Source organism: Pelobates fuscus, chromosome 6, assembly GCF_036172605.1.
Source record: "Pelobates fuscus isolate aPelFus1 chromosome 6, aPelFus1.pri, whole genome shotgun sequence".
Lineage (NCBI taxonomy): Eukaryota > Metazoa > Chordata > Amphibia > Anura > Pelobatidae > Pelobates > Pelobates fuscus.
Genome location: NC_086322.1, coordinates 79,390,645 through 79,415,373, shown reverse-complemented (window position 1 = coordinate 79,415,373; position 24,729 = coordinate 79,390,645). Strand labels below are relative to the sequence as shown.

At 45.5% G+C, this 24,729-nt stretch overlaps 1 protein-coding gene across 1 annotated transcript in view; it reads right to left on the bottom strand.

Moving 5' to 3' along the window:
• PGM2 (phosphoglucomutase 2) overlaps positions 1 to 23,986 on the bottom strand; it is a 49,250-nt gene extending 25,264 nt beyond the window's left edge. Inside the window, exons 1-5 of the mRNA XM_063457863.1 lie at positions 23,848 to 23,986; positions 19,116 to 19,283; positions 14,951 to 15,057; positions 7,571 to 7,655; positions 6,823 to 6,906 (exon numbers count right to left, since the gene is read on the bottom strand). Coding sequence (XP_063313933.1) covers positions 6,823 to 6,906; positions 7,571 to 7,655; positions 14,951 to 15,057; positions 19,116 to 19,283; positions 23,848 to 23,922 — 519 coding nt within the window. The 5' untranslated portion in view covers positions 23,923 to 23,986. The remainder of the gene's footprint in view (positions 1 to 6,822; positions 6,907 to 7,570; positions 7,656 to 14,950; positions 15,058 to 19,115; positions 19,284 to 23,847) is intronic.
• Positions 23,987 to 24,729: the final 743 nt, after the last annotated feature.

Below are 24,729 nucleotides of genomic sequence, written 5' to 3'. Positions count from 1 at the left end.
ACAGTGAGAAATAAGCACAGGAAAAAATATATAAAGTGAAGGGTCCTTTCTGACAGGACACTTGAAGCGGGGCAGGCCAGAAGTTCTATCGCAAATTGGGATAGCTCAGGCCACAGGTCAAGCCTGCACACCCAGTAGTCAAGGGGTTCATCGTTCCTCAGAGTGTCGATATCTGCAGTTAAGGCGAGGTAGTCTGCTACCTGTCGGTCGAGTCGTTCTCTGAGGGTGGATCCCGAAGGGCTGTGGCGATGCGTAGGACTTAAAAAGCTCTGCATGTCCTCCATCAACAACACGTCTGTAAAGTGTCCTGTCCTTGCCGGCATGGTCACGGGAGGAGGAGGATTACTTTCACCTCTCCCCCTGTTAGATTCCCGTTGTGCTGTGACATCACCCTTATATGCTGTGTAAAGCATACTTTTTAATTTATTTTGGAACTGCTGCATCCTTTCCGAGTTGCGGTAATTCAGTAACATTTCAGGCACTTTCTGCTTATACCGGGGGTCTAGTAGCGTTAACACCCAGTACAGGTCGTTCTCCTGCAGCCTTTTTATACAAGGGTCCCTCAACAGGCACGGTGGGATGCCGAGCTACTCATGTCCCGTTCCTCGTCCTCAGTGATCTCACTGAAGATATGTTCTTCCCCCCCAGCCACGTACACCACCAGGGGTACCAGATAGGTGACAACGAGCACCCTGGGATGCCTGTTGTGGTTGGTATTCCCCCTACTCCTCCTCAAAGCCCCATTCCTCCTCTGACTCCTCTTCCTCACAATCCTCTTCCAGGGTTGCCGCAGGTCCAGCAAGCGATGCTAATAAGGCTGTTTCTGGTGGTGATGGTGACCACAACTCTTCCTCTTCACGCTCATATTCGGCCTGATCCAGCACCCTTCGCAGGGCACGCTCCAGGAAGAAAACAAATGGTATGATGTCGCTGATGGTGCCTTCGTTGCGACTGACTAGGTTTGTCACCTCCTCAAAAGGACGCATGAAAATACAGGCATTACGCATGAGCGTCCAGTAACGTGGCAAAAAAATTCGAGGAGGTTATGGAAGAGGATGGAGTAGGAGGAGTAGAGGAGGTGGCAGCAGGCCTGCCTGCAAGTCGTGGCGGTGTCACCAACTCCTCTGCAGAGCCACGCATTCCATGCTTGGCAGCCGTCAGCAGGTTTACCCAATGCGCAGTGTAGGTGATATACCTGCCCTGACCATGCTTTGCAGACCAGGTATCAGTGGTCAGATGGACCCTTGCCCCAACACTGTGTGCCAGACATGCCATTACTTCCTTTTGCACAATCGAGTACAGGTTGGGGATTGCCTTTTGTGCAAAGAAATTTTGGCTGGGTACCTTCCACTGCGGTGTCCCAATAGCTCCAGGAAGAAAACAAATGGTATGATGTCGCTGATGGTGCCTTTGGTGCGACTGACTAGGTTTGTCACTTCCTCAAAAGGACGCATGAGCCTACAGGCATTGCGCATGAGCGTCCAGTAACGTGGCAAAAAAATTCTCAGCTCCGCAGAGGCTGTCCTAGCACCCCGGTCATACAAAATGGTCGTTAATGGCTTTTTCTTGTTGGAGCAGGCGGTCAAACATTAGGAGTGTTGAATTCCAACGTGTCGGGCTGTCGCAAATCAAGCGCCTCACTGGCATGTTGTTTCGCCGCTGGATATCTGAAAAGTGCGCCATGGCCGTGTAGGAACGCCTGAAATGGCCACACACCTTCCTGGCCTGCTTCAGGACGTCCTGTAAGCCTGGGTACTTATGCACAAAGCATTGTACGATCAGATTACACACATGTGCCATGCACGGCACATGTGTCAACTAGCCCAAATTCAATGCCGCCAACAAATTTCTTCCGTTGTCACAAACCACTTTGCCGATCTCCAGTTGGTGCGGAGTCAGCCACTGATCCACCTGTGCCTTCAGGGCGGACAGGAGTGCTGGTCCGGTGTGACTCTCTGCTTTCAGGCAAGTCAACACCAAGACGGCGTGACACTGCCGTATCCGGGATGTGGAATAGTACCTGGGGAGCTGGGGGGGGTGCCGTTGATGTGGTGCAAGACGCAGCAGCAGAAGAGGACTCAGCCGAGGAGGTTATGGAAGAGGATGGAGTAGGAGGAGTAGAGGAGGTGGCAGCAGGCCTGCCTGCAAGTCGTGGCGGTGTCACCAACTCCTCTGCAGAGCCACGCATTCCATGCTTGGCAGCCGTCAGCAGGTTTACCCAATGCGCAGTGTAGGTGATATACCTGCCCTGACCATGCTTTGCCGACCAGGTATCAGTGGTCAGATGGACCCTTGCCCCAACACTGTGTGCCAGACATGCCATTACTTCCTTTTGCACAATCGAGTACAGGTTGGGGACTGCCTTTTGTGCAAAGAAATTTCGGCTGGGTACCTTCCACTGCGGTGTCCCAATAGCTACAAATTTTTGGAACGCCTCAGACTCCACCAGCTTGTATGGTAAAAGCTGGCGGGCTAAGAGTTCAGACAAGCCAGCTGTCAGATGCCGGGCAAGGGGGTGACTTTGTGACATTGGCTTCTTACGCTCAAACATGTCCTTGACAGACACCTGACTGTGGGCAGATGAGCAGGAACTGCTCAAGGCGAGAGACGGAGTGGAGGATGGTTGAGAGAGGGCAAGGAGGACAGCAGTGGTTGACGTGGCTGAAGAAGCCGGACCAGGAGGAGGATGGCGGCTTTGACTTTGTGTGCTGCTTGTACTCATGTGTTGATCCCATAGGCGTTTGTGATGTGCGATCATGTGCCTACGCAAAGCAGTTGTACCTAGGTGGGTGTTGGACTTCCCACGACTCAGTTTCTTTTGGCACAGGTTGCAAATGGCATCGCTGTTGTCAGAGGCAGACACACAAAATAAATGCCACACTGCTGAGCTCTGCAATGACGGCATTCTGGTGGTGGCAACAGCATGCGTTGATTGGCGTGCTGTCTGTCTGACCCCAGGTGCCGATGCATGCGGTCTGACTGTACCACATCAGTTGGAAGAAATGAGTGACCTCCCCCTGCTTCCAACTCGTCTCCTCCTCCTCTCTGTCTCCCCATCTGAACTTTCCCCCTGTTCTTCTTCTCTTCTAGCAGGCATCCACGTGACATCCACGGACGCATCGTCATCATCAACCGTTTCACTTGTATCTGACAACTCAGCAAAGGAAGAAGCAGCGGGTACAACATCATCATCATCACACCGTAAGTCCATGTATGTAATGCTGCCTGCCTGAGACATATCCCTGTTATCTACATCCTCTGGCAATAATGGTTGCGCATCACTCATTTCTTCCAACTGATGTGTAAATAACTCCTCTGACAGATAAAGTGAAGTGCCTGTGGTGCTAGTGTTGGTGGTGGCGGCAGGCGGGTGAGTGGTATCTTGAGAGGAGCCCGAAGCTAAGCTGGAGGAGGATGGTGCATCAAGGTTCCGAGCGGAAGCTGTAGAAGATTGGGTGTCCTGTGTTAGCCAGTCAACTATGTCCTCAGAACTTTTCGAGTTCAGGGTACGTGGCCTCTGAACACTGGGCATTATTCTAGGGCCAAAGGGAATCACAGCACCACGACCACGACGGCCCCAACGGGGTGGCCTGCCTCTGCCGGTCATTTTTTTTTTCGATTAGTGGTACTATGCGTGCAAGCTACTGTGACAACAGGTATGAGTGGCACTGTGCACTGGCAGAAGTTGGCAGAGTAGACGCTGTAGGCCTGACACACACGCTTGCAGACAACTAACTGCTATTCAATCTATTACAGTCAAAAAATTTTTTATTTTTTTTAAATGCACACTACTGTTACAACAGATATGAGTTGCACTGTTGTGACACTGTGCCCTGGCAGGCCCTGAAACGCACACGTGTGAAGGAAACTGACTGCTATTATTTCACAGTCAAATTTCTATTTTTTTTTTATGTACACTACTGTTACACCAGATATGAGTTGCACTGGTGTGACACTGTGTCCTGGCAGGCCCTGAAACGCACACGTGTGAAGGAAACTGACTGCTATTATATTACAGTCAAAAAAGTTTTTTGTTTTATTTTTAAATGCAAGCTATTGTGACACCAGATGAAGGCACTGGGCAAGTGGGCACAGTATACGCTGTGAGCCTGACACACACGCTGGCAGGCAGGCAACTGCAATTAGATTACACACAAAAAAAAAAAGCTGACTGATGTTCTAGCCCTATAAAGGGCTTTTTGGGGTGCTGTCCTTACAGCAGAGATCAGATGAGTCCTTCAGGACTGTAGTGGACACTGAATACACTAGCCGAGCTATCGATTTCCCTATTAAATCAGCAGCAGCTACACTGTCCCTCCTCTCACTAAGAATGCAGCTTCCGAATTAATCTAAAATGGATGCTGTCCAGGAGGTGGGAGGGTCTGCTGCTGATTGGCTGGAATGTGTCTGCTGACTGTGAGGTACAGGGTCAAAGTTTACTCAATGATGACGAATAGGGGGCGGACCGAACATCGCATATGTTCGCCCGCCGTGGCGAACAAGCTATGTTCGCCAGGAACTATTCGCGACATCTCTATTGAACACCCATGAAGGTGTTTATAGGAGATTTAGGGTCTAGAGACTAGGGACACCTTTACCAGATACCTCTAGCATTTATAGAGAGGTGGAGTAATTTGTATATATCCCTACCACCTATCTCCTTGTATACATACCCTTCACTGTGCTTATTTCTCACTGTTTAGCACATCTCTCAGCATATCACTTGGTATTTAGACAGCTATTTGAGAATTTAAGAGATTTTTTTTTTTTCCTCCCCTAAACCGAATTAAAGCATCCACGAAAGTGTTTACATGAGACTGAAGGTTTAGAGACTAGGGATACCCTTACCACAGACCTCTGGTAACCCTAGAGAGGTGGATTTAATTGGTTATATCCCTATTCCTTATCTCTCTGTGTATATACCCTTCATTTTATATATTTTTTCCTGCATGCTTTTTTCTCACCATTTAGCATATCTCTCACTATTCCTTTTAAGTTTTAGTTTTTGCTTCTGGATCACACTAGGCTCTGTCGTAACCAGTGCTGTATATACTTCCATGAGGGCTTAAACACATACAGGGGGAGATTGCTACCTCTTCAGTTAGTTCTCGTACTGCCAATCCATACCAGTTTGGAACTAGTGTGGTATGCTTTATTATTGACCATCTATTATTGAGCATTCCCCCTCCTATCAGGCTTCACTTTTAATTTGCCCTAGTACTTTTTAGAGTTTCTAATAAAGTTATTTTGTTATTTATTATTATTTTTTCCTTTAGGATCTTATTGGAGTTGATTGGAAATGTAACCTTGTGGTCACTTTCTATTCAAGTGACACCTTTGGTTCTCTACTATTTATCAGATTAAACTCTAAATATTAGCATGGTAGCCCAAGGATAATCTGCACTGCACACAGTATTAACAGAGCAGTTTCAACTTTACTACAGACTGAAAACAAGTCAATAAGAAAAAACGATAAATAGAAAGGAAAGGAAGTTGTTTTATTAACCTTAAAATAGGCACCCATACCACTTTATCCCAATGAAGTGGTCTTGGGGCCATGTCCTCCCTATTTTAACCGTGCAGATGAAAACAATGCCGCTCCGCCAGAACAGTAATGTTTACATTGCAGGGTTAACCTGCCTCTAGTGGCTGTCACACTGACAGCTACTAGAGGCGCTTTCGCCAAAAAAGTGGAGTAAAACTTCAATATTTCATATCAGATGATCTCAGAAAGACCATGTGATTAGCGCAGTGCAGGGTTTTTGCTGTGCATGCGCAGTAGACTCACAATGTATTCCCAAGGGAAAGCAGTGGACTTGCCAAGATCAGTCACAATGATCTCAGCCAAAGAGGCAGAGCAGAATGCCAGTGACCTGCGCTGTGAGTGAGAAAAGGAAAGTAAAACTCACCTTTATAAACCTGGCACATTTGTATTCCTAACACTATAATGTTCCTTTATTTAAATTCTTTATTTTATTGTGCATTTGTGAGACAAGTTACATTTATGCCGGCAAGTGCCACAACAGCAGTCTGCCAGATTTTACGCGTTCATACATATACTGTAATGTGGCTTGAATAGACAATGCACTTTTTTGTATATTTAAAACGAAACAAAACAAGCTTGAAAAAACAGGCGTATAAAACATGCTCTTAAGTCAGGCTTATGTATCAGGCCTATACATCAGGCCTATATATCAGGCCTATATTTGCCGCTCATGGCAGGTGCTGGGCACTGTGTGATGCTGCTATGTGATCCGCGGCCATTTTGGGCTGCCCTCCACTGGGCTGTTGCTGGGGGGTCTCGTTGGGGACCTTTAGCTTTTGCTGCCAATTTCGCCCAGAAGGCTTCCATGATGGCTTCAAGCTTAGCCTCTAGGCTCCCCTGGGGCTCCTGCCTGCTTTGAGTTGTTAGTCTCTGTGCTTGGTTGTGACGGGTGTGTGAGCCCGCCATTTCGTGCGTCTGAGTATATTCCGTGGCTCTGTTGCGTCGTCCGCTGGGGGCCACCCGCCCTGTAAGCGGTGGAGTATGGACCGGGATATCCCGCCCGGTCCCAAGGGGGGGAAGCGGAGCTCTGTGTGGTCCCACTGGGTGAGAAGATCCGGGACGGGTGAGCGGCCGCCTCACCCGCCCGTACTCCCCGCAAGGCCGCAATCGCTCGGCATGGACCCTGGCAGCCGGCATCCCGATTTTTTGGACCGGAACCCTCGGGCTATAATGTTCCTTTAAAAACAGCAGGAAAGTAGCATGCAATACATACATATTTACAGCCTAAAGTATACATATATTTCTTTTAATTTTTCTTGTAGTCCAATTATAAATACCTTGTATCCATTGTCTTGCTTTGGGTTATGAGATGCAGTAACCATGATTCCAGCACATAGTTTAAGGTGAGACACGGTGTAAGGCTGAGAATGCAATAAAAAAAAAATTTGAAAATGTTTCACCCCTTATAAAGATGAGCACATAAAGATACAAAATCATTGGTAAGGAAGATGGCAACAGTTTTATTCAACCATGGACTTCCAGTTGTACTAAATTTCCCAAAATTCCTTTCCAGATATTAAACTCAGCGGCAACATTCTTGAACATGCAATAATGAATTTTTATTAATTGCCTGGTGTGTAATGAATTTACAGCACAACATAGTAAAGGACAACCATAAGACACAAAAGGTTCTGGGCACGGAGCCCCAAACTACCAAAGATTCAACCAGTGGACCATATACAAGCATAAAGCACAAGTTCTAACAGTATCTCAGATCTTTATGGTATTTTATGACTTCCAGTTTGCATTCTCAGAATAAAACTACTATCATGCACGCATTGCATTTTGTAAGAGCTTCTAGTTTTTCAGCATGCATTGAACACTATAATTAAGGCTTTTCTGTTGGTTTCAACATTGCATGCAATGTATAAATTTAAGAGGAATTATGGACATTAAACATTTCCCCTACCTTACCAAAAGAGAACCATAAAGTTTGGCATTCATACTCTACCAAGGTCTTTTGTCATAAAATAAAAAAAAAAAAACTAAATTCTGGAAACATATCCATGTGACAACAGTCCTTACCACAAAAGGAGTAGGTGTTATACTTGAAAAAAGATACACTGGGATCCCCTGGCTGATAAAGGTTGTGGCAGCAAGTCTTGCAAACCTATAGAAATGATAAAAAAAAAAAATTATAGTTTATAGAGATTTGTTGGTGAATGACATTGGCTAGCACGCAATACATGCCACCTCATTTTCAGAGATCCAGATAGCAGAACAAAAAGGATGCAAACAAAACTGTAATGATATTTGTTTGTAAGAGACACAAAAGTTTTTAGAAGAACTTTAACCCCTTAAGGACCAAACTTCTGGAATAAAAGGGAATCATGACATGTCACACATGTCATGTGTCCTTAAGGGGTTAAAGGTAAATGTAACGGATCGCCTGGCACCCCGACTGGGTACCTCCGTTGAAAGATGCTCCTAGCGCTTCCAGAGGACTCCAAGCACTCCACCAGACACCATAAGCACCGCAGGCTGCAGCTATCTCCCTTCAGAACGAAGCAGGAACAAGCTCTTACAAGAGCTCAGTGATTATAGCAAGGGAATATGCCTAGCATAGCAATCCCTTGTAGCAGATTCCCCCAATAAGACACAGGACTCAAGTTGAGGGTAAAACAGGAACTTTGGTTTAAAAGTACCGAATAAATACGGGACATATAATGTACCGAACGCGGGACTCCCGAACGCTCTGGAACTCTAGCGGGGCTCGGATCATCGAGTAGCCGTTTTCAAGTCCAGGCTCTCGACGACCGAACACCGCTGCAGAGACAAAGGATCCAAGATGGCCGACCGCCGCATGGTCGGTAGTGGATCGATGGCCACCTAGGAGAGCCCTTAATTACCGATTGCAACAATGTTGCAATCGGTTACTTGGTACCACACGACTTGGGAGTGTGTGGTCGACCTGGGGAGCCCGTATTCGTACGGCGAATGGCCAGGATAGCCGTGTTTTCGTCGTACGAATGCTGGTACGCTGGCAGCGTACGGCTGCCAGCGTGCGAACGGCCATAGCACAATACATACACATTTAACGGAACACATCATACAGTCAGCCTACGGACAACCTATACTGCATATAGTCCAGAAGTGGCTAGATTTGCCACAATGCTCCCCCAGAACCAAGCCGGCATACACAGTCTGATCCCAACGGATCGGCTTGGGGATGTCCGGGAGAGTACTCACAGATCACTTCTCGAGTTCAGTCTGTCTGGATAACCCGTCAGCGTTACCGTTTTGTTTTCCGGGCCGATAGTGAATGGTAAAGTCAAAGGGCTGCAGCGCCAAACTCCAGCGCAGCAGCCGGGCATTGTCCCCAGATACACGGTTCAGCCACACTAACGGGTTGTGATCTGTGAGTAAGGAAAAAGGTTGTCCGTACAAATATGGCTGTAACTTTTTGAGGGCCCACACCACGGCCAGGCATTCTTTCTCGATGGCAGCGTAGCTCACTTCACGCGGTAGTAACTTGCGGCTTAGGTAAGCTACGGGGTGTTCTCCGCCATCGGCTCCCACTTGGCTCAGTACTGCTCCCAATCCAAACATTGAAGCGTCTGTGTGGACAAGAAATCTTTTAGTTGGATCAGGAGCCGTCAACACAGGAGCATTAGTTAGAGCCGTTTTGAGTTGCTGGAATGCCTGCTCACACTCTGGGGCCCAGACAACCTGTCGGGGAAGGTTCTTTTTAGTCAAGTCCGTCAGGGGTTTGGCCAGGGTGCTATAGTCTGGAACAAACTTCCGGTAGTAGCCGGCCGTCCCTAAAAACGCCAGCACCTGAGTCTTAGTCCTGGGGGTAGGCCACTTTGCTACGGCCTCAATCTTGGCTGGCTCGGGTCTCTGCTGCCCACACCCTACTCGGTGTCCCAGATACTGCACCTCAGCCATACCTATGTGGCACTTGCTAGGCTTTAACGTTAACCCAGCCTCCCCAATACGATCTAGGATCGCCCCTATGTGGTGTAGGTGGTCCTCCCAGGTCTGGCTAAAGATGGCTATGTCATCTAGATAGGCACAGGCATACTCTTGGAACCCGTCCAGTAGCCGATCTACCATCCGCTGAAAGGTAGCCGGGGCGTTTTTCATTCCGAAGGGCATGACCTTGAAATGGTACAGGCCAAACGGAGTGACAAACGCCGACTTGGGGACGGCGTCATCGGCTAGTGGAATTTGCCAGTATCCCTTACACAAATCAATGGTAGTGAGATACTGGCCCCGTGCCATCTTATCTAACAGCTCGTCTATCCGGGGCATCGGGTAGGCATCAGACACCGTTTTGTCATTTAGCCTCCGGTAGTCGACACAGAACCGAGTGGTGCCATCCTTTTTCGGTACTAGGACTACCGGCGATGCCCAGGGGCTATCGGAGGGTTCGATAACCCCTAGCTGTAACATCTCATCTAGCTCGGCTTTCATATGGGTACGGACGGATTCCGGAACCCTATATGGAGCCTGTCTCATAGGTAGCTGTCCCAGGGTGTCTACTCGGTGAGTGGCTAGCGGAGTGTAACCAGGTAAATTGGAGAAGGTAGCCCCTTTGGCTTCGATCAGCGCTTGTACCTGGGCACGCTCATGGGCGCTTAGCCGCTCCCCCAGCTGAACTCCCTGGGAGGGCTCTATCGGTGCCTCGGGTTCTAGTAGGTCAGGTAAGGGTAGGTTCTCCTGATCCTCTAAGGAGGAGGCGCAGATGGCCGTCACATCCTCGATCCTCTCATGGTAGGGTTTGAGCAGGTTCACGTGGAGCATGCGTCTCTTCCCTACCCCTGAGCAGGGGCCGATCACATAGGTAGTGTCGCATCGCTGCTCCACTACCTGGTATGGGCCTTGCCAGATGGCCTGCAGCTTGTCTGTGCGGACAGGTTTTAAAATTAAAACCTTCTGTCCCACCTGAAAGCTGCGGTCTCGGGCTCCTCTATCGTACCAGCGTCGCTGTCGTTGCTGGGCCGCCTGGAGGTTGGTGTGTACAGCCTGAGTGAGCGCCTCCAGACGGTCCCTGAATTCCAGGACGTATGATATGATAGGGGTCTCGTTGGTAGTACTCTCTCCCTCCCAATGTTCCCTAATTAAGTTCAAGGGTCCCCGCACCCTCCTCCCAAATAGTAATTCAAACGGGGAGAATCCGGTCGACTCCTGGGGAACCTCTCTATAAGCGAAGAGTAGGTGAGGTAGAAACCTCTCCCAGTCTTTGTGGGTCTCCCCGAACGTCCGAAGCATCTGCTTCAGTGTCCCGTTGAACCTCTCACATAACCCATTGGACTGGGGGTGGTAGGCGGAATTAACTATTGGCTTAATGCCACATACCTTCCACATATGTTGAGTAACTTCGGCCGTAAACTGGGTACCTCGGTCCGAGATTATCTCTTGGGGGAACCCTACCCGGGAAAACACTTTCATTAATGCCTCTGCTACGGTCTCGGCATGTATATTAGTGAGGGCCACAGCTTCGGGGTACCTGGTGGCGTAATCCACTACAGTCAGAATGTACCTTTTGCCAGAGGGACTGGGTTTTGGCAGGGGCCCTACGATATCTACCGCTACGCGGCTGAAGGGCTCTGCGATAATGGGTAGGGGACATAGCTTGGCCTTGTGGCGATCCCCTCGTTTACCTACTCTCTGACATACGTCGCAAGAGGTGCAATACTGGCGCACATCCTGCGAGATGCCGGGCCAGAAGAAGGCATGCGTTAAGCGGTACCGGGTACGGGTCATCCCTAGGTGTCCTGACAAGGGAATGTCATGAGCAATTCTAAGCAGCTCCGGTCTATACTTTTGCGGTACCACTAGCTGCTTGTTAGTCAGGGTGACAGACCCCCCCACATCTTTAGTCGTGACACGGTATAACAACTCCTTCTCCCAGATGTACCGCTCCCCCTCTAGCCCGGTTTGGTCTGTTTGTGCCCGGTCTCTATATACTTGGAGGGTGGGGTCGGTCTGGACTTCGGTCGCAAATGTAGTCGGGGTATCCCAGGACATGGGGGTCGGTTGGGGAGCATGGTCTCTTACCTGAGCCTCAGAGTGTATCGGTGTAGCCGTGGTGCGAGCCTGTTGCCGGGTGGTTACGGGGTGTGCCTCCTGATAGGGGGTCTGGGGAATAAAAGCGGAAGTCATTTGGCCTAAGTCATTCCCCAGCACAACATCTGCAGGTAAATTTTGCATAAGCCCTACTTCCACAGTCCCCTCTCCCACACCCCAATCCAAGTGTACTTTGGCAGTCGGTAGCCGGTATACTGCTCCCCCGGCCACCCGTACTGCCACTGACCCGCCAGTGTGGGTTGCGCCCGGGACCAAATGTGGTGCAACCAAAGTCAAAGTGGCTCCCGAATCCCTGAGCCCTTGTACCTCCTTGCCCTCTAGGGTTACTAGCTGCCGATGATGTTGTCGGTTGTCGGTGGCTCGGACCGACATTACTTCGTGGAGCACCCCTAGCGGCTCCTCAACTTGAGCGCTCAGCAATTCTTGGGTGACGGGGGCTACCTGGTAATGGTGTGCAGCAGCCCTTGGTGCCAAATTTTGTCGCACCTGATTCCAAGCCTGCCGGCTCCGGTTTTGGGTGCACTCCCGAGAGATGTGTCCCCACTGCTTGCAGGTGTGACACTGAATGTTAGCCCGGCCGTTGTATCGGGAGGGGGGTGGTGGAGTATTCAGTGCTGGCCTGTGCAGGGGTACAGTGGGGCCGGTAGGAGTAAAATTATGGGGTGGCCCGGTAATCCGAGGGAGGGCCTTATTCTGTGATCCGTGATGCCTCCGGGCATCAAAATGCTGATCCGCCAATCTAGCGGCTTCGGGTAGGGTGAGGGGTTTACGGTCTCTCACCCATTCTTGTGCGTCTGGGGACAAGCCATTAAAAAACTGCTCCAGTAGCATAAGCTGTCGTAACTCCTCCATATTAGTGGCGTTGCTGGCCTGTATCCATCCTTGCGATGCTTGATCCAGCTTGTGTGCCCACTCTGCGTGAGAATCTTTCTCCGGTTTGCGCAAGCCCCTGAACTTGCGCCGGTATGCTTCTGGGGTGATAGCATACCTCTCCAAGATCGCCCTCTTTACTTTAGGGTAATCTTTGCTGTCCTCTCGAGGTACAGCACGGTAGGCTTCAGCTGCCCTACCCGATAATTTACCGGCCAGCAGCGGTACCCATACTGCGGGTTCCAGATCGTGCAAATCGCACAGCCGCTCAAAATCCTGTAAGTACCCATCGATTTCGTCCTTTTCTTCACAAAACGCTTTAAAGGCGTGATGTGGGACTTTGGGCTTTATTTGTCCATAGGTGGAGGCAGTAACAGACTCTGCCCTAGGTGGGGTTGCTGGTGGGTTGGTTGCCAGTAGATAGTCTTGTACATCCGATATCATCACGGTCAGCATTTCCAACGATACTGGTTGCGGCAGAAACTCCAACCTGGTTCGTAGCTCTTTTTGGAATGGGGTCTCTTCCTTGGCTGGTGGAGGTGTAGCGCTGCGGGCTCTGTCTCCCTCCATTAGTTCCGCGATCAGCACAGCCTTAGATTTGTTGCTGGCTATCTTGCCCCTGGCTTCCAGTAGCTCTTTTAAAGTCGGTCGTTTCAGTATGGTGTAGTCAATCTCCATACGAATTGCCCTTGCTTTCCTTGTTCGGTAGTTCCAGTTTACACGAACGCTGCTTTTTCGGCTGTAAGGTTCGGATCCCGTCGCTTGCCACCAATGTAACGGATCGCCTGGCACCCCGACTGGGTACCTCCGTTGAAAGATGCTCCTAGCGCTTCCAGAGGACTCCAAGCACTCCACCAGACACCATAAGCACCGCAGGCTGCAGCTATCTCCCTTCAGAACGAAGCAGGAACAAGCTCTTACAAGAGCTCAGTGATTATAGCAAGGGAATATGCCTAGCATAGCAATCCCTTGTAGCAGATTCCCCCAATAAGACACAGGACTCAAGTTGAGGGTAAAACAGGAACTTTGGTTTAAAAGTACCGAATAAATACGGGACATATAATGTACCGAACGCGGGACTCCCGAACGCTCTGGAACTCTAGCGGGGCTCGGATCATCGAGTAGCCGTTTTCAAGTCCAGGCTCTCGACGACCGAACACCGCTGCAGAGACAAAGGATCCAAGATGGCCGACCGCCGCATGGTCGGTAGTGGATCGACGGCCACCTAGGAGAGCCCTTAATTACCGATTGCAACAATGTTGCAATCGGTTACTTGGTACCACACGACTTGGGAGTGTGTGGTCGACCTGGGGAGCCCGTATTCGTACGGCGAATGGCCAGGATAGCCGTGTTTTCGTCGTACGAATGCTGGTACGCTGGCAGCGTACGGCTGCCAGCGTGCGAACGGCCATAGCACAATACATACACATTTAACGGAACACATCATACAGTCAGCCTACGGACAACCTATACTGCATATAGTCCAGAAGTGGCTAGATTTGCCACAGTAAATGTAAAATAATACATGTAAACTTTGCCAGTAGCCTTACAACCAAGATTAGCCTACTCAGACATCAGCCTGGACAAGGGGTACAAGATATCATGAATGATGACAATTCGATAATGTAGATAGATGGCCACTGCATTCTGATTTTTGCCCTTTTTTATTTTTATCTTAGGAAACCATTTCTTCTTAAACAAATACCATGGCCACATATATGTATAAGTGTAAATCAAAAGTAGACATTAGAGTGCAGAAAAACATTTAAAGGTCTCAGCCTCAGGCACTCAGTGTTTTCAGTTCCTTTAAAAGAACGTGGAGAGGAATCCTTTGTAACTAGAACAATCAAAAATAGAACAACTCTACATGCAGTCATGAAAATGTATTTATAAACTAATCAATGGTATTTTATAGAGAATTCAATACCGGGGGGGAAAGAATGCACCTTAAGTTTATCCTTTCATGAGACACACATACAGAGCCTTTCAGTGTATCGGAGTTATCAAAATCTTATTTTTAAAAAGGCAGATTCTGAATTCCTAATTGGTCAACCCCATTTGATACAATTTAGTTCTCCATTTTAGTTTGGAAGGGGCAGAATCTTTATCCACTACCAGGAATAATAAATGATTCCTACATTACAGTGATCTGGTTCCTTGCTTACGTTGGTGTCTGATAATACTACATCCCTGGCAGCGCAGTAACATGGGTGTTGATGACACATCACCACCTGTATTCAGGAACATGATTCATATTTTTTGGCCAGGCCTGCCATTGAACCACAGATTTTAGCCATCCTAAGGTCAAGTTAACATACCACTGCACTAGATTACCCTGTATATTCTAGACAGTCATTAGTGATTTGTTTTTTTACAAGTAATAAATCAGCTTTGGTTCAAATGCTGTCAGAATGCAATTTATACAATAACCATTTTATGCACTGTGATTACTATCTTGGAAAAGAAATACAGAACACAATGCTTAGCTTTTAGACAAGTTACCTCTTACTGCTTCCGCCACTTGAAGGATGAGCACGCGCATCATAACCAATCACTACACCTCTTTCTTTGAGATCTGCAATATTTTTCTCAAGATACCTGCAAAATCCCTGTGAAGAAACGGAGAATTAAGAAATGTCACAGCTATGTTGGCTTCAGGTGTTGGTTAATCTTTTGTTTGTGTCAAAAATGTGGAGAGACTGCATCCATAGTCTCCTTGTATCATTACTACTACTACACCACATATGGTTACCTTGCTTTGAGTGTCCCTTTAACTATGATTCTACAATTTGGATATTAGAATTGCGATTTAAGGTAAGTAATAAAAACACTAGAGCTAGTGGTATCAGTTATGTTGTCCAGAGTGTCCAGGCGCCATCCTCTGGTTAAATGTCGATGTGGCGAAAGTAACCTCGCCACTGGTTTTTGGAGGGGCCTGTTTGCCAGCCTCTTACTCTGTGACTACGGCCTCTGCAATAGACCTGGCTAAAATACTTTAAACAGGCTCTGTTCATGTACTTTTGTACTCAAGACAGAGAGACCGACCATTAGCCCTGATTCCCTGGAACTGTATTGGACACAGGACCATGTGCACGGTCGGTCAAAAATAAGACTTCCAGGAAATTCTTGAACTGATCTGGGTGATTTTTGGATATGTTGATCACCCAGATCAGGTCTACCAGGGGATGTAACATTTGTGGGGTTTATTTTTTAATGTGTTATGATATTTTTTATTTTATTGCGGCATATGAGATGGGATACAGAAGAGAGAAGGGGAAATGTACGGTTTGTTCACAGGATGGGGTTAATACATCGTTCGCTCTAGATTAGGTAGATACATTTCCTTGTTTAGTAATGCCACTTTTTGGTTTTTAAGTTGATTAACGAAAACATATATAAAGCATTTTAAAGGCAAGCAAACACCGCCAATGTTAAGTTACTACCAGAATACTGGAGCTATGCTTGGAGCTCTGTATTCAATGCAGATACAGTGTATATACAATCATGCTATTCACCTAGCCAATAGTTAATACGTTGGAATCATCTGAGTGCTGCGGGTCTATAAACTTTTTAGAAAGCTATTCAGTGCGAAGTAACCTGCTGATACACTATGTAAGTAGTTAACATGTGATTGCAAGATATAGGTAACTAGCAAAATATGCGCAAACGTAGCTATGCAGAATAGACATATCTATGGCTTATGAGCATTAATAGTTAAACATACGTCTAAGGTTCTAGCTTAGGTTAGTTAGGTAAAGTCACGGTGAGAGTAAAACAACGATTAACAGTAACTTAATAGTAATCACAAGAAGAGTATGTCTTGGAGTGTGCTCATTCGTAGAGTGGTGTGTCTCAGGCTGAGCATACATAGGTAAGAACCGGGTAATACTAAACCAGGCTGCAGGCTATAAAGGCAGTCAGTCCGTTTTGGCAGCCCAAGGTGAGAACAGGCTAGATGTGGTTAAATTCCGGGAGGGTGTCACAGATAGTCCTGGAGATGTTCTTTGCAGGTGTTGCTGCTCACTGTTGGAGGTGTCAGCGTGCCAATAGACCCGTTTTCAGCCGATAGCTCTGCGTGGAGGGAAGGCAACACGCGTCTGCAGTGTCCCCAAGGACAGGTTGAAACGGAGTGCTGAATAATATGAGCCCTATGGCCCATGCATAGTAATGGAGGGAGACAGATATAGTACATGTGAGTAGTTAGGTTTTGCTGGATACATTGAGTCACTCTTAATAAACCTGCTTATGATAAACTAAAATAACAGGGGAACGTAAACATAAAGATATATCTCGTTTTGAACATGCAGTCCTCTGTATTGAAACAGTCGGGTGTTTATTTCCGTGAGCAGGGGGGGCATCGAAGGTAACCCACAGGTTTTGAGTCCCGCTTTGCCCGTGCTTCAGGCTACTCCTTGTATGGTCATCTCCCAGGCTTGTATTGTGCTGGTCAGCTTGCGCAGTCTCCGAGATGTAAGGGAGTGTGGAGCCCTGGAGTCGCGTGTATGTATAATGGTTGGATGAGTATGAGGACCTCCACATTGTGGTCCGAGCTGAGTTCACCCGTCTCGGGTCGGGGTAGCTCCATGGTCGCCTACCCGGTGTGGACGTCACTCTGGGTTGTGCGCCTCGTTGTGTTGCTTGTTTGGTCGGGCCGCACCTGTCCCTCTGCGTTTTGCGTGTCGGGGGTCTCCTCCCGGCCATGTCGGTGAGGGCCCTTCGCCGGAGCTGGGTGCTCGCGGGTGCAATACGCTGTGCACCTCGCGGTGAGTTGTGTGGCCTCTCGGTAGTTGGTGGTGCGTGTCCCTGAAGCCGCATGCGAGCCCTCAGCTGTTTCCAAAAGGAGGCGAAGATAGCATTTAGCCTGTGTTCAGTGTCCAGCCATATACTTTGTGGGTATGCTGTTGAGACGGCATCCGCCATCTTGGGGGCTTGCATGCCAGTAGGTTTGGAACCCTGTGTCCCTATCGTTTGTACACCCCTTCGCAGGGGGAGCTTGTGGGGGTGGACCGGGATGACCCCCACCAGTCCAGAGGGGGGGAGACGAGGGCCCAAGTCCTGGATCTTGGCTGGTCGTGGTGTCAGGAGAGCGGCCGTCCCTCCTGCACCTGCCATGTTTGTAGGCCTCACCATTGTGTCGGATGATTGGGGTTTGATCTGTCGCTCGATTAGTGCACCCCAATGTCACTGCTCACTGGGTGGCCTTTCCGACCCGTTTGTGCGCCGTTACGGCTATATAAATTGGAGAAATTTGCAGTTTTTAGCGGGAGCTGCTGTAGTGTGCTTCCACTCTGCTCCGCGGTCAGGCCCCGCCCCCCAAAAAGTTTCCTATATATTAATTTCAAGCACAAGGCGGACAATAGGAAAAGATTTCTTCACCTATGGTTGAAAAACGGCTGGTTTTAGTCTGAGTGGTCCATATCACATCCAAGAGTACATATATTAAAATAATGGCAATATGTATACAGGAGTATATTTACTAAAGTGAGAATTCAAAGTTAATTTCAAATGTATGGCCACAGTAACTGAACTGATTTTGACCTTAAAGAGACACTATAGTCATCAAAACAACTTTATCTTAATGAAGCGGTTTTAGTGTATAGATCATGCCCCTGTAGTCTCATTGTTCAATTCTCTGCCATTTCGGAGTTAAATCACTTTGTTTATGCAGCTCTAAGCCCTCCTCCCTGCATGTGACTTACACAACTTTCCTAAACACTTCATGCAAAGAGTAATTTAATGTTACACTTTCTTTTTGGCAAATTCTGTTTAATTTAGAATTTCCTATCTCCTGCTCTGTTAATAGCTTGCTAGACCCTGCAGGAGCCTCCTGTAAGTGAATAAAGTTAAATTTACAGAGCAGGAGATAACAAACATTTGTAGAATGTAACATCTATTTGAAAATTAAACAATTTTTTACCATGCAGGCTGTGGGAGTCACATCCATGGGAGGTGTGACTAGGGCTGCACAAACAGAAACAAAAGTTATTTAACTCCTAAATGCCAGAGAATTGAGATGTGAAACTGCAGGGACATAATCTATACACCAAAACTGTTTCATTAAGCTAAAATTGTTTGACCCTTTAAATTTAAAATGCTCTTTGAATTCTCACTTTAGTGAATAAGCCTGTAAGTCTTTTTTTGCAGCTCTATGCAGAGCCAACTATAACTTCACTGTGTCCCAAAATAGGCTAAAATAAAACATAACAACTTATCACCTCCATTCTGCCATTCCAAGAATCATCACTCCACACATGAATACATTCCTGGTCTGGGTATGTTCTCCTACTATACATTGTTAAATGTTTTACTTTTGCATCCAACCAGCATCACTTAGTAGCACCAATACAATAATTTATTTGACTCTAGACATGCAGAGGTGCTGTGCCGATTACTACTATCTGAAATACAAGTCCATGAAGCAAAGATGCATAATGCCAGTAGGGTCTGTGATCTTGGAGACTTTGCTAGGGACTTCCCTTTACACCTTAGTCACATTTGGTTAGCAGTAAAAAAAAAATTAAAAAAACAAAAAAAACAATGTCAATCCCACCCCTCTCACTAAGAACCTGATTTGCATTTAGAAGGTTTATTATAGAGCCCTGTCTTACAGAGTATTGAATGCTCTGATCCAGCAATTCTACATTATATAGATTTTTTAAAAGAATACCTGAGTGGTCTGAATAATGGTCAAATCATTCATCTGTGAAACCCCTGGGCCCATTGCTGCACGAAGTCCGGCAGTCCCAAACTCCATTCGTGAACTGAAACATGACTGCAGCTCTTCTATTTTTCCATCGGCCACCAACTGTTTGACTAAGTCGGATGTTTTGGGATTCTGTGTTGGAAAGAAAGTCAGTATATAGTCAGAAGAGACAGTAAACCAATTATTTAAATATACGGTGCAGAAAAAGTTCTAGTTGGCTCAACTTAAGAAGCGCTTCATATCAAGATGGCTTCACGTACAGATGTATACACTGTCATACCCCAATACATATTTTTTTTTAGTTGTCATTATTATTAAATTATTATTATTATTATATTAAGTTTCCATGGTATCGTAGAGACTGTGGACTGGTGTAGATGATAATTGTGTTGTCAAAACCTGCAGTATGCGATCACACACTGCAAGGTGGTGTGTGCAAGACACCGTAGAATTAATTTGTTGTGCATTCCACCAAAGAACACACAAGTATGATTTTCATTACATACAGGTAATATTTGAGAAGGCTACTTGAGTGACAGGAAATAAAAACAAAATGCCCTTATAGCAAGTAATTTATAAATAATTAACATTTGAATACAATAAAATTACTTTAGAAATAATATACAAATAACGTATTTGACCATTTGATTTAGAACTAGTCTTCAACATATTGCAGAAATGCAAAGAAAATATTATGCAAGAATGTGATACATTTACTTTAAAGGGACACTATAGTCACCAGAACAACTACAACTTAATGTAGCTATTCTGGTGTCTATAGCCAGCCCCTGCAGGCATTTTAATGTAAACGCTGCCTTTTTATAGAAAAGGCAGTGTTTACAAAACAGCCTAGGGACAATTCCTGTGGCTGTCACTCAGGCGGCCACTAGAGGTATTTCCTGGGTCAGTGCTGCATGGAGATGCCGAATTTTCCTCACCAAGCCTCCTTAACTTAAATTGTAAATTATGATGACCTCAGCCGAAGAGGCGAATCAGGGGTAGAGACAGCACCAGCGGAGTGTTGGAATAAAGGAAAGTTTTTAAGGGGGTAAGAGAGGGCCAGCCACCTAAATAGTATTTTTAACACTACAGGAATACACATTTGCAAAGACAATCTTCTTGTGAAAAAAACAACAACAAAAAACAAGTAAAATGTTATATATGTGCCTGAAATTGGGGAGAAAAAAAAAAAAGCAAAACAATTTGCATAAACATAATATGCAAAGACTCCTGACAGTGACATCAGTTTTAAGGTCAAAACTGGTAAAATTATCTAACTCAGTTAGGCTTCCAGTTTGGCTACTTACATTTTAAATTCACTTTGAATTCTCACTTACGTGAATAACTCTGATAATAATTAAAACCAAAAGGTGTGAGCGCACAATGTAAAACATCCAGTAACACAATTGTGGCGAAACCAACCTCGCCACTGGGCCCTGGAGAAGCCTGTTTGCTAGCCTCCTACCTGCTGACTATGGCCCCTGGGTTATTTGGGGCATATTGTACTTTATATTGCTACTACTGGCCCTTTAAAATCAGCGATGGACATATTGGGACTTTTGGGACTACTGTCCCTTTAAGACTGTGGAGCATATTCCAGTATACTGCCTTTAATATTACATATGTATTTATGTGTTGAGTTTAACCTGGGATATGTATGCAGCATTCACCTGATTGTTCGGTAGAATCACTCCATTCATTATATTGAGTGAAACTACCGAACAACCAGACCACCCAGGAATAAGTGTGCCTCCAATTACAGTTTGCAACAATGTTGCAAACGGGTAATTGGCAATCAGTGTAATGTATTCTTTGTCCTCTGGGTGGCCGCCATTCGGGAAACAAACACGTGGCGGCGGCCATCTTAAACTACCGAACAGCGGTGTTTTGCCGTCGAGTGTCTGGAACTAAAAATCGGACACTTGACTAGGCAAACACCGCTGAGACCTCCATACTTCCAGAAATTCGTATAGAAACTACCGAATGACCCGCCGTTCGGTAGAAAGAACCCCACAAACAAGGGAATTCATTCAAACCCTCTCCAGGCTCTATAACACAGGCAATTCGTCTGTTTTCATTCCCTTGTTTGTGACCGACCGCAGGGCCAAAATGCATGGAACTGTTTTCGGATACTTTACCCATGCGGTCGGTCAAATCTTTGGAACCCCATATCTCACGAACCGTTCATCCGAATGACTTGAATTTTGAATATGTTGTCCCCCTGAATAAGGGCTATCCAGCGATGCTGGATTTAAAGGTGTACCCCCGGGTTTTGGGGTACATCCAGAACTTGGCTGAAAAGGTGTACCGGATAATTGGGTTTAATTTTATCTGAGGGGAGGGGATGTGTGGGCTGAACCATGTATGTGATTGGATATTTTATGCCTCCCCCTGGGTGTGGACTGTATGTGTATTATTGTAATAAAAGCCGGGCTGGATGAGCCAGTCCAGAGTTCCTGTTTTACCCTCAAAGTGATGTGTCGTCTCATTATTGGGAGAAGGATTTAATGTATGCTGTTCCAGTTGACTGCTAGGAGTACAAGCCTATTCGTATGGTTCCTATTCAATGGTCTACAGCAGTCATACGCTTGGGAGAATTTAAAGGTTTCTCGGATTCGGTGATTGTGGTGTCTGCCAGAGTGCTTGGAGTCCTCAGGAAGCGCTAGGAGCATCCATTAACAGAGGTACCAAGTCGGGGTGCCAGGTGATCCGTTACAACAATAAATATGTATATATCCAAATGGGATCTTCCATGCACTCATAGGATACAGCAATGCATTGATGTGCAGAGAGAGCGGAGGGTCTAGCAATTCTCAAATCTTTTTGACATAACACTGATAGTATTACACATTATTTTCAACAATAAACACAACTTATTTTACATTTCTTTATTTTGCGAATATAAGGCAGCCTCCTATTGCTAGAGATTATTTATGAACATATGCACATCACATATGAGTCCTATTAAAAACGAACTATGTGAAGTTTGAATGTAAAGGATAAAAAGCTATAGATTGCATGAAAAGTTAATGTTTTGCAGCAAACATCACTTGGCAATGCATTTATGCTTTTTAAATGGTAGGACGATAGGGCTGCAGGGTCAAATATGCTATTCTATTGAATCATAAAAGGATAGCATATTTGACCCTGCAGCCCTATCATCCTACCATTTAAAAAGCATAAATGCATTGCCAAGTGATGTTTGCTGCAAAACATTAACTTTTCATGCAATCTATAGCTTTTTATCCTTTACATTCAATTTTCACGTAGTTCGTCTTTAATGGGACTCATATGTGATGTGCATATATTGAGACATCATCTCTAGCAGCTAGTCATGTAGTGAACATATTAACCGGGTTATGCAACAGACATATTTCAGGCCATTGGGAAAGACTTGGGTTTGCATTCAACTACTTCAGTGACACATCGATGTGCAAAGCTCTGGGACACTGTGTAATGCAATATACTCCCTGAATTTGTCATACAGTTCCATAAAAATATAATTGCTAACATATATTATAACGCAAATGTTGGGCATATTTTGACAAAAAGATTTCACATGACCGGAATCCACTGGCACTAAAGAATTGTACTACAGTACTTGCATTTTACTTTTGGAGTCATGTGGATGCAAATCAAATTTGCTTGAATTACACAAAACGGAACGGAGCACTCAGGCAGGTTAAAACAAAATGGGAAACTAAGTACATCTATCAGCATAATACTTTAAACAAAAAGACAAGTACCATACAGACAAATGCTTTTTCTGTTATGGCAAAAAACAAACAAACACCTATCCAACTGAATGAACTAAAGAAATAGAACTTTCATGTTAAGATTAGAATATTGCGAGTAGGTTGTGGCACTGGATTTAATGCTGCAACAGTTAAGTTATTAAATTATTTATACATATTATGTGAAGCAGCTCTCATCTGAAAATTTAAATAAACACATTCTCCCACTGCTTCTATCAGAATAACTACACAAAATTTTGTTTTCAATCCTAATGGAAGTCTATATTAATACAGGATACATTTTTAACACGCATCCTTTGCTGACATTTTAAGACTGTCAGAGAAGTTATGCATTTATCTTTTCCATTATTATGCTTGCATCCCTAAAACACAATATAATATTGAAAGTAAACACAGCATATCTGGTTTAGCAGATTTACATGTTAATTGCACACAGTGTACAGCATAAGCAAAATGTATATATGTAAAGGTATTTACTTTAAAATGTCTTATTCAAACCCATCTTTCTACAAGTAATCTTTTCAATATTTTAATATATATTCTTATTTAAATCCATCTTTCTACAGGTCATAAAATTAACACTATAAAAAAACAGAAATGAACATTACCATCTATAGAAAGAAAAAAAATGGTAACAAAAATGCAGAATAGACTATCTGCTTTATGTCTTATTGTCAGAGTATTGAAAATGTGCCATCTACCCTAAAAGTGGCTAAAACATTTTCAGCTCAAACATGCCTGAGAGTTGAGCTCCTGCTGCCCAGACAGTAACACTGACAGCTGAGCTGACAGTGAACATTACTATTTGTTAACATTCATTCATTGTAAATGGCAAGGGGAGAGAAGGCAGCAATTAGCACTTTTAATCAAATCTTGTGTACAGCCCCCTGTGTGGGATAAAGGAAGCCCCCCGTGAGGCGGTATACTGTAATATGTCTCACCTTGTCCCATTTCAGCCAGTCGCTGACGGCCAGCTCCAGTTTAGCATCCAAGGAGGTGTGTGTCTGTGTCGCCATCTTGCTGTCCCCTCTAACACTGACCGAGCTGCCAGTTCTCACTTCCAGGCTGGAACTTCCGCGTCCGCGTGACGACGTCGCCGCACCACGTGACCAGCGGCTTGCACCTAGTTCTGATGCTTGAGACTTGGAAGAGGTGCTGAATAGGAAGCAGTGATAGCCCTGGGCACGTGCTCTCTCAGTACAATCACAACATGTCTGAAACTTTACCTTGGACACAAATCATTTATCCATAACTTCATTTATTTTTTAATTATTTATTTTTGTTAAAATAATATGTAAAAAAAAAGATAAACCATCTATCCAATTATATAATTCTAATAGTGTGGCTGAGCTAAAAAGTACACCTAAAAAAGTAAGGTGTAGCAAAAATCAAAGTAAATAAATAAGGGCTGATTTTTTAAGATTTTTTTTTACCCCCTGATTTTTTATCTCATTTTTTTCTTTCTATTTTGCAATTATTGTATGTTATACATGCCAGCAGTCAAACACTAACACTACATGCAAAAACATCCCTGCATTCAAACGTCAACACTACATACAAACATACCCCTACATTTACACAAACATACTCCATACAAAAACATCTTTCCATTCAAACACACAAATGTATGTACATCAGATATCCCAACACGCAGAAATCCATTTCAAGGAGGTGGCTGCAACCGTCTGTCACACACATGTCTCCTCCACACGCAGCCCCCCCACACACAGTCACACACACACACAACATATTACGAATATTTACACAGACACATGCACGCGCCTTGATACACAGATACACACTGACACACAGACACACACTGG